The sequence below is a fragment of the Vanderwaltozyma polyspora genome, genomic scaffold (genome assembly GCF_000150035.1).
Source record: "Vanderwaltozyma polyspora DSM 70294 KpolScaffold1037 genomic scaffold, whole genome shotgun sequence".
NCBI lineage: Eukaryota > Fungi > Ascomycota > Saccharomycetes > Saccharomycetales > Saccharomycetaceae > Vanderwaltozyma > Vanderwaltozyma polyspora.
The window spans coordinates 53,735-64,294 of NW_001834668.1; the positions used below are offsets into that span (position 1 = coordinate 53,735).

The 10,560-nt window shown below is 30.4% G+C and overlaps 3 protein-coding genes and 1 non-coding gene across 4 annotated transcripts; 1 reads left to right on the forward strand and 3 right to left on the reverse strand.

Moving 5' to 3' along the window:
* Positions 1–523: 523 nt before the first annotated feature.
* Positions 524–1,624, reverse strand: TSR3 (ribosome biogenesis protein TSR3; the record flags this gene model as incomplete). The annotated part of the gene is made up of 1 exon (XM_001645236.1): positions 524–1,624. The coding sequence occupies one exon, from the start codon at positions 1,622–1,624 to the stop codon at positions 524–526; it is 1,101 nt and encodes a 366-aa protein (XP_001645286.1).
* Positions 1,625–2,406: 782 nt separating this feature from the next.
* On the forward strand, positions 2,407–5,724 carry Kpol_1037p25 (uncharacterized protein; the record flags this gene model as incomplete). Its single annotated transcript, XM_001645237.1, has 1 exon — positions 2,407–5,724. One exon carries the CDS (start codon positions 2,407–2,409, stop codon positions 5,722–5,724), a length of 3,318 nt encoding a protein of 1,105 aa, XP_001645287.1.
* Positions 5,725–5,855: 131 nt separating this feature from the next.
* On the reverse strand, positions 5,856–6,884 carry Kpol_1037p26 (uncharacterized protein; the record flags this gene model as incomplete). Its single annotated transcript, XM_001645238.1, has 1 exon — positions 5,856–6,884. One exon carries the CDS (start codon positions 6,882–6,884, stop codon positions 5,856–5,858), a length of 1,029 nt encoding a protein of 342 aa, XP_001645288.1.
* A 488-nt stretch (positions 6,885–7,372) lies between these two features.
* Positions 7,373–7,445, reverse strand: Kpol_1037trna1. Its single transcript has one exon. It is a non-coding gene; the product is annotated as a tRNA-Arg (tRNA).
* Between the last annotated feature and the right edge of the window lie 3,115 nt (positions 7,446–10,560).

The following is a 10,560-nucleotide window of genomic DNA, read 5'->3' on the forward strand; positions in this document are numbered from 1 at the left end:
TGAATTCTAATTCTTGTTTAATGGAGTAAATAGGTTCAAAGTTTTGGAAACTTTGACAACGACACAAATTTTCCAAGATATGAAAAAAAAAGGATACATCAATGGTATAATTACGGGAACACCCTTTAGATTTTCACCATATTGTATAGATACTCTTCTATCTATTGATCATATTGTAGATATAATTTTCTTTTTAACATGATTCCATTAGAGTGTTGGTAGGGATGTTTCTACAGATACAATCAAAATCAAAAAATCATTAAATTTTCTTTTCTTACAATGCTCATGCCATTACATTTGAATCAATATTTATACTTAATTTTAAATTATTCTAGATTAGATCAATACTTTGCTCATACGCTCAAAATAAATAACACTACATCTCTCCAAACAGCTGCATTTTTCTATTACCTTTGTCTAAACAGGATTAATTGAATTAATAGAATTATCGGTCACAGCTTTATAAATAGAGGAAAAATATTTTTGATGGGACTAGTTATTAATTTGTAAATTAGTAATAATCTTATACCTTTAGATTTTCCATTTTATGTTCAATTTTATCTTCTTCATAGTCAACTTCATCCTCATCACCTACTTCATCCTCTTCTTCTGATGATATTTCTCCTTCTGATTCAATCAGATTTCCTAAAGAATCGTATCTAAGTTCTTTCTCCTCTTCATATTGTTCATAATCACTGTTTTCAATAATATTTCCAAGGGAATCGTATTTTACTTCAACACGGTCCTCTTCATCGTCATAATCATCATAATCTTCTTCACTTTCAATGATGTTCCCTAGGTTATCATATCTAGCACTTTTGTTATTATTCTCTTCCTCATAATCATCACCAGAGAGTGCTTCATAACTATTTCCCTCCTCCTCATCGTCATCCCCATTCATATTTCTGTTAGTGTTACCCATCATCCATATATCTGATTCTCTTGCCTGAGTTTTTCTCTCCTGGATTTCTTGTTCAATTTTAGCTAACCATTCTTCCTCAGCTTTCTTAACAGATTCAGAATCTGTACATTGCTGATAAATTTTCAATAATTCTTCATTGATTTCCAAAAAACCAAGACCCCAAGAGAAATTGGATAACAATTCGGCCGCCCAGTCCATTCTCCCTACAATGGCAAAACAGGCTGCTAACGCTTCCACACAGTTTAATCTCCAAGGTCTACCGTAATTAACTTGATTTGCAGCAACTAAATAAGGTAACAACCTTTCATGTTTCCCACCAATTTTATTAAAGGGAACCTCATCTAATCTTGCCCAAGAACATTCAACAACTGAGGCACCAAATTCTTCAACAATCTCTCTATCGTTTGGACACAATACACCTTTACCGTTTGGAGAAACTACAACACCTTGGAACTTCTGACCAACTCTTAGAGATTTAATTAAACCCAACCTTTCTAATCTCTTACCACTACATCTTTTCGGATCACAATGATCAAAATCCCACATTGCTAACTTAACAGGAAACTTATCATCTTGACTAATATTCTTACCATATTTTTTCATCTCCATATGCTTGTGATTCAACTTAGAACTATGACCATTAGAACCTCTTGAAGGTTTCCCAGTTCTAGCTTCATGTTGCTTATTCTTACCTTTAGCCATTTTTACCTCCAAATAACAAGAACTGACTCTGCAAATAACTTGAGCTCTGACAATCACTCATATATACTCAGCACAAACAATAACCAATCTCTAATAGATGTCACTACTATCCCTAATTAATTAACCAATTCAATCTCAATCAACTGGTCAAGAAAGTCAGTCTCACCTCATCTCATTGATTCTTATTCAAAAATGTGAAAAATTTCACTAAATTTCACGAAATTACGTAATTAGGAATAAATATTGATCTGATGTAAAAATTAACATGGCATCAAATGTGATTATTTCTTTTTTGCAGTTTGTAAGGCCAAAAAAAAAAAAAGGTTCATGAAGCTAGAATGGGATGGGTTGGATTTAATTCAGAGCATTCAACTTCGTTTAGAGTCCAGCTTAGTTCATTTCTATTTTAATTTGTCATAGTGTTGATGATTATAAACTTTATAAGGATATCTTGAATTATAGTATTGGGTTTTCTTTAATTTTTTGATATTCATATTTAGCAGGAGGTTGTGGTCAAGTCTTGAAGACTGGCTAAGAACAAGAGCAAGAAGTTGAAAATTAAGGAAGAAGCAAGGGAGGAAGTTTGGGTTAATTCTTTAAAAAATTTTGGGCTTTATCATTTTTAATGGATTTTAACTTGATTTCCAGTTTGTCTATATTTCAAGATTTATATCTATAATTTATTTATATTCTACATCGATACTTCTAGAGGGCCAAAAAAAAAAGGGGAAATCATTGATACCACTAGTAATTATAATACTAATAATAACAAAAATATTAAAATGGGTGAATTATCATATCATATGCCTGTATTACTAAATCCTTTAATTAATGCTGTTTTCAATTGTCCTGATCCAATTAATTCCCCATTGAGAAAGCTCTTTGAGAGGATCAAATATAAAAATTTCATGTTAATTGTACCTCCAAATGAAATTTTATTGCATTATAGAGATCCTGAAAAGGGCTTGACTTTAAAAGAATTATGTTATGAATTCGAATTTGTAGCGTCACATATAATACTTGATACCGATAATAGCAGTAATAATTTACAAGTTAAAGGGAAAAATTCAAATGAAACTTTGGATAACAGGTATAAGAGTTTAAATAACAACCAACTGCTTATTAAAAATAATAATATAATTCCTTTAGACTTTAATAACAGTACTCAAAAGAAAAAATATAAAATTATCGATATTAAAATTTTACCAAATTTCAATGAATATTTAAGCGGTTCAGAGAAATATACCATAATATACACTGACTATCCATTTTCAAATTCATGGCTACCAAAAATCGAAATTGAATCTTTTTACATCTCCAAAAAGGAATCTAATAACATTAAAGCTGCACAGATAACAAACCATAAAAGTCCATTATCTCAAGATCTGGCTCAAAAGACAAAGTCTTCATTTCGTCATATAATAAACATCCATAAAGAGTGGAACAATATATTCGATTCCTACATTATAGATTTCAAAAACAAGCAATTAAATTTAACATCTTTACCTATTTATTTTAGAGAAATTGTCGATAAAGCTTATCAAAAGATGAAATTTGAAGAAATATTTTTGTCATTTCACAATGATCTTTACAATCTAATATTTGAATATTTGGAATCGTCCTTTTATAATTCGATTTGGGATCACATAGATAGAAATATGATTGACAATCAATTTTTGCATACTGAAATGATGGATTTCTTATCAATTGATCAATTAGAATTGGAATTATATAATCAGAATTTTCAAAAATTTAATTTAGTGAATGTGATCAAAGTAGAAAGATGTGTAAAAGATGCTACTGATCAATTCAAAAAAATTATAGATTCCAAATCCCATTCAGAAAAATGTCAGATTTTGATCGATGCCTTACAAAAATTAACGAGCTATGATGATGTCCATTATGAACCATTGATGGTAGATGCAGACACATTAATGAATTTATTCCTATTGGTTATTTGTAGGTCTAAGGTACCTTTCTTGAGAAATCACCTATATTATTTACAGAACTTCTCAACAGATGAAAATAATGTCAAATTCGGACTTCTAGGCTATGGTATATCTACATTCGAAGCTACTTTGTGTTACCTTAAAGATTTTCAAGCTGGTGAAAAATTTAATAAACAAGTTTTAAACTGTATTAGAAACAAAGAATTAATAAGCAAAATCTCAAGCGAGGCTGATCACAGTACTTTCCAAGTTAAACTTTACAAAGACTGTTTTAAATTCAGGAATGAAATGGGTGAATCGATCTTAGCTTTATGCATTAAACATAAAAAAAATGAGACTTTATTTGAAATTTTATTGAATTTTGAAGATATGTTTCCTTTAGAAGATATACTAGATGATGAGGATATTGAGGGAACAACGCTGTTGATGAAGGCTTTAAAAGTTGAAAATGAAGTCGGTGCAAAATTAATTGTAGATGTGTTGCAGTCCTCGTGCTCAGAGGATGAACTCATAAAGTACTTTAATAGAACTGACAACAACCAAAGGATAGCAGCTCACTATATCACAAACCAAATAGATGTATTAAAAAGGATTGGATTGTTTTTTAATTGGAAAATTAAGGACGATAAAGGCTATACTCCTTTAACAACGATTTGTCGTACTTATGATCAGGAATGCTATGAACAAATGATAGAAACTGCATTTTTTGAAGCCCAGAAATGGTATGAAAATAGAAATCAGAAACTTAATTTCAAAGATCATAACGACTCTAAAGAAAATACCCTACTCCATATTCTAAAGTGTGATATCCAAGTTTTATTAAAGTATGATAATATTAACATAAATGCACATAATTTAAAATATATCACACCTTTAATGACATATGTTAAATATAATAGAGTGAGTAATATTCAGGAAATTATCAGAGATGAGCGATTAATTCTGGGAAAATACCAAAAACATACGTTTCTAGATTGTTATGACTTTGTTAAAAACACAATTATATTCGAAGATTTGGGGGTTAGATCAGTTAGAAATTCGATGTTCAATTTGTTTTCAGCCTACAGTTTGAGGGTAGAGAACTCTAATTGGGTACTATACTTCACCTTTAAGGATACAAATCAAGATTCATATATCACAAAGAGCGTTAGTCTGAAAATACTTTTTAACATTATAAAAAAGTATAATAAATTATACCCATTGCATTTTATACCTCATAAAGAAGTTCTATTAAGGTTAACAGGAATTGTAAAGAACAATCCAAATAATGGCATCCAAAAATTGAAAAATAGAGCATTTCTAAATTTAATTTCGAATTATTTTGGCACTTTAATTGAAACTGATGACTTTGACACCGAATTATTCAAAAATCCAGAATCACTTACAAAATGGATCAAAGCAGGTAAAAGAAAACATAAAAAGGAAAATTATTATAAAAGGATGACATTGGATGATATTAATATGATAAAGTCATTTGTCCAATTTAATATAAATGAGTTGGGAAAACTAAATAGAACTTTGGCAATTCTAAAAAAGCTTTGTACTTTCTTAGCTTTGAAAATAAATGATGTCAATGAATCATATAAGCTGTTTCGTAATTTTGGAGCATTATTACAACAAAAAGATATTTCTAATCAGATGAAAAAAATTGACGGTCTAATTAAACCCAAGTACTTCCAAAGTATTTTTTTAATTCTTTTAGACCAGATTTCTTTCCTAGAAATTTGTACAATACACATGTCTGACAATTTCAATGACTTAATAAAAAATGATATACCAGAGTGGCATAGTGTTCATTTCATCCTGTCTAATTTGAAAAAGCAATACAAAAGAGATTTCTCAGATTTTGACTCTAGAAATGGACTGAATGAAAATATTTTAAGTAGATATACAAAGAACAAAAGAGAGGCTGCTGAAAAAAGAATATCTGAGGAAATTATTGAAAACACCACATTATTCGATAAGGTAACTGCACATATCTGGTACGCACATGAAAATTTAGCAGAAGAGTTTAATAAATTCTTAACATTCAAATCAAGATTTTTCAAAGATGTCATCCTTAATATGATAATTCCATCAGCGATAGCAACACTTAAGGATCAAGTGTTGAATATAGAAAATATTCATAACAAACAATTTGAAAATAATTAATATTTTATAGCATTATTTAGCATTCTCGTATAAACATATATATTTATTATAAAAAGTTAATACTACCAGACATAAAGTGTATTCCAAAGTATTATTCTTTATGAGACGGTGTAGAAGTTAGTATACAATTCTTAACTTGGTGGAGCACCTTGGAAGCCACCGTTACCAAACATATTTTTAGCCATATCTCTAATAGATGGGTCATTCATCAATGCGCTAAAATCTGGAGTTCCGTTACCTGAAGAAAATTGATCAGCCATTTGTTTAACTGAAGGGTTTTGCATCATACTTTCCACTTGCTTCATAGCTTCTGGATCTTGCATCATTTGTTGAGCAGCTTGCATTAATTGTGGGTTGTTTAATAAATTACCTAAACCACCGCCACCTAACATAGATGAGAAATCTGGCATACCACCCATACCGGCAAATGGATCAGCAGCAGATGCAGAGTCAGATTCGGCGGTAGCATTACCTGATACGGTGCTCTTTTCCAAGTTCAAAGATTGTTCAACCTTCTTTTTAGCAGTTTCATAATCTCTCTTCATCATTTCGGTAGCTTTGTCACCTTCAATATCTAAAACTTTCTTATACGCTTCCAAGGCATCTTCAGCTTTACCTTGGGCAAATTTAGCAAAACCCAATCTAGAGTAACCCTTAGAGTAAGTTGGGTTAATTTTAATTGCAGAATTAGCATCTTCAACAGCTTCATCATATTTCTTCAAAGAAGAGTAAGCAGCTGCTCTGTTGGCAAAATAAACCGCGTTAGTTGGAAGAGTGGCAATGGCTTCAGTATACTTTTTGATAGCTAATTCATAATCTTTTCCAGCCATAGCTTTGTTACCTTCCAATTTCAAAGCTTCAGCAGCTTCAGAAGCTTCAGTGTCATCTTCAGTAACATTAACTTTAACGGTCTCATCTGCAGTAGTTGTAGCAGCAGAAGCACTAGTGCTACCATTCAAATAAGATGACAAAGAATTACCTTGGAATGAAGATTTAACAACACCAGCAACGGAGTCTCTTTCGAATTCAAAAGCTTCTGCAATACAATCCATAGCAACATTTAATGAATCAGCATTGTCTTCAGAAACTTCATTCTTATCAACAACAGTTGATAAAAAATCGATGATTAAAGCAGCAATATCTTTGTTTGAAACTGACATTTTTATTTTTCAACCTTATACTAAACTAAACCCAAATTAAACGATTAACCCAAAAACAGTTTAAGTGCTTATCTTAGTCTCCCACTAACAACTTGTTTAATCAGAACTGTATAACATTTATCTCAATATACCTTCAACAATTTGTTCTCAAATATTAAATATCATTTATTCAAAATCAGTTCACTATGAGATATCATTACCATTTTTTTACTATTGCCTGATATTTTGTACGAGCGTTGTTTACTAAGTTCGTCTGATATGAAATTTCACATTTTACTATGAAGAAGATTCTAGATGGGCGAGGTGGTTTGTACGGTAATTTATGAGAGGTAGATAAGAACATATATATATACATACATGAGAGAGATATAGATGGAAGGATTGTACTTGTGATATTGTATATCTGAGTATTGTTTAAAGTATCGAGATTTATTAGAGTTTATTAAGAGGCAATTGTAATGATAAAAAATATTTCCAAAAAAAATAATCTTCCCCGCCAGGACTCGAACCTGGAATCTTCTGGTTCGTAGCCAGACGCCGTGACCATTGGGCCACGAGGAACAAGATTTATTGTAAAACAGAAGACATGTTAGTAAACTTTATGGGCATACCATAATTGCGAATAGATCACGCGACCAAATTGTTGTGTATTATTTGGCCTTTAATTATTATTTAATTGTATATTGAATTTGGTATACGTTAGAATGAAGGCTGGTAAGCGTTTATTCTATAGGATCTTAAGGGTTGAGATCTGTAAGTTAAAGTAAATATACTAGTTAATAATAATTAAAGGCCAAATAATACAGTTGGTATTAGGTACGACCAGTATTACAAGATGTAGATTTATGCATATTTAGGAAAAGACATTGTTGTAACCTAAAATGTATGGCTTACACTAATGGGTTTCAAGGTTATGGCAGTAAAGGTTATGACAGTAAAGGTTATGACAAATTGCAATTGATCGATCGCAAATGGCATACTCGACCTTCTAAGTAATTGCCAAATCATATCATAAGAAGTGAAGTGCAAAGGCATCATAATTTATTATCATAAATTCATAATATTAAGATTATGAGATTGGATCTAAACATATAAAAAGGCATGACATTTTGGCACATCTAAAATATTGTTTATTCCAAATATTAATATATATTTATTTAGTTACAATTTATAAGACACTACGGAGAAATAAATATAAATATTATATTAAAAACATCTTGTATCAATCACCAAAATGAATCAATAAGATATTACTTTTACATCTGAACAGACATTACCTATTACACCAATGGGCATTTTAGAATCATATTCGCTACTATTGGAAGTCATCAGAAAAGTTATAGAATTCTAAAAGAAAATGAACAGATTAGTAGGACAAGTAATGAAAGTAGTTGCCCATTTCACCATCTTTTTATGCCACACGCTGAATATTATTTCAATTAGAATAAAACAACAGATAATTGGAACACGATTCTAATCATAAATTATACAATATTCTCTTGAACATGTACCAATAATACTAATAACTAATGTTACCAAACTGGTAGAAGCGTCACTAATTCCTTTTTGGTTCCCACCTCTTATTATTTCTCAATAACCGACATTGAATTGTGTACTGAATGAAAAAGAGCAGAAACTGTAAAGAACAAACCACATCTAATAAACAGAAATCAATCTAAAAAATTGTCATAATTATGAGATGACACATAAGCCATACTCATCACAACATTATCCATCAAGAATAAAGAAATGTTTCGAACAAGAAAATATTTTTTCTGAAGTGTCAAGAATATGCAAACACTGTATATAATAGCTGATAAGGTCTTAATTGATACTCATTATATTAAATATATTTCCCTGTCTATATTATTTATTTTAATACACCGGATCAATATCAACTGTATAATTTTGTCCTTGGAAATAAATAAAGAATCTAATATTATGAAAGATTCAGTAAAGTAGAAATGAAATGAATCTCTTCAAAAGTTGAAAAAAATTTCCCGACTTCTTAATCTTTTACACTTAAAAGATTTTTCTCAAAAGGGACGGATAACATAAACTATTATAAAACGTTATAAGTCCTTAGATTGTAATCAGATAACACATTCTTTTATTATTACATCTATCAATCACTGATGGCATAGAACTAGGTCTTTAATTCAAATTCAACAGGTGAAAACGACATAATAACGTAACACATCCTAAGAATTTTTGTGCAAGTAAATTGATATTAATTAATTATACTTTCAATAAAAGTGAAACTAACCAAATAAATTCAATCAAAAACCTTTAGATATTACAGCTATTGGCGATACTTCGAGTAACAACTACAGATAAAGATCCCCGTTTGTCAAACAGAGGGAAACTCACTAATTCAATAGAAGGTATCAGGATTTCAACTGCTATCTCTGCTCTGCTCTCCATAAAAACTAATCATACATATATTAACAATGAAAGAATATGAAACTCTTAAAGTTTATATAGGGAAAGAAATGAAAACAATAATTTTTATTGTGATTGATATGCACATAAGAAGTCAAAAGTTAAAAAATATTATTGATAAAATTCCTAAAACTGAAAAAACATATATGCCACTAGAATGAATTGAGAGCACTAAACTTAACCTAAAAGAGGATTTCATCTTCGATTGCATTACCAATAAAAAAGACAAACCAATTAACGGTAAATTCAATGAGGGAATGCATAAGCAAAAGAATGTACCAAATAGCAATCATATTTTATTAAACATTGAACAAAAATCAGTAAAAGACATGAGACATGATGAATGACAATAATACTAAACAATCAGCCTCTTAAGTAACAGAGGATATTGAGGAAAAACAAACAGAATAGAGCCAAACAATTTGAAAAACCGACTATAGGAATCAGAACTGTTAAGCTACTTAATGAAAAGAATAAATTCAGGTGCCACGTAAGTTATAATTTGTAGTATATCATTATTAACTCATATGACCCCAAACAACCTCTTTCAATGGAATCAGTAAATATGTTAGTCGGGTTGCTATGGACAATTATCCGCAAACTGGAAAATAATGAAACCTAACAAATAGAAAATGTAATTTAAGCTGATTTAAGGTATTTAATATCGACATTAGGTGAAAATGTATCAAAAAGGTCAGTTAATGGCCAAATGACACTGAAATGACTCCTCAGATATATTAAAGGGTCATTAAATCTATCGCTAACATTTAATGAAAACCAACAATGTAAGTGACACTACTTGAATATTCCAGCCCTAGTATTGGTACTAACAATCATCGTCTAATCAAGTTTGGATATATAGTTAGTTGGAATGATACTCCACACAAAATGGTATTTTCGTAAACAAATATATATTCTCACATCAACTCTTTGAGGCCGGACTATTTGGGCTCCTAGAGGCTTATCGAGAAGGAAAATGGTTAAAAAAGAGTCTTGAAGATATTTGACAACATGATAACACCAGCATTGCGTTCAAAAAACAATGGAGGTGTTATATCTGCTGCCTATAGTACTAGAACATCAAAGTGTAATAAATTTAGAAAAAAGTTACCAAAATAAATTAGCGTCACCGGCCAGGTCAATACATGTCACAATATATCAAATCTTAGTCTAATCTTACTGACGTTTTATAAAACCTCTGAAAGAGTAAGTCTTAAAGAATTGACTCCAATTT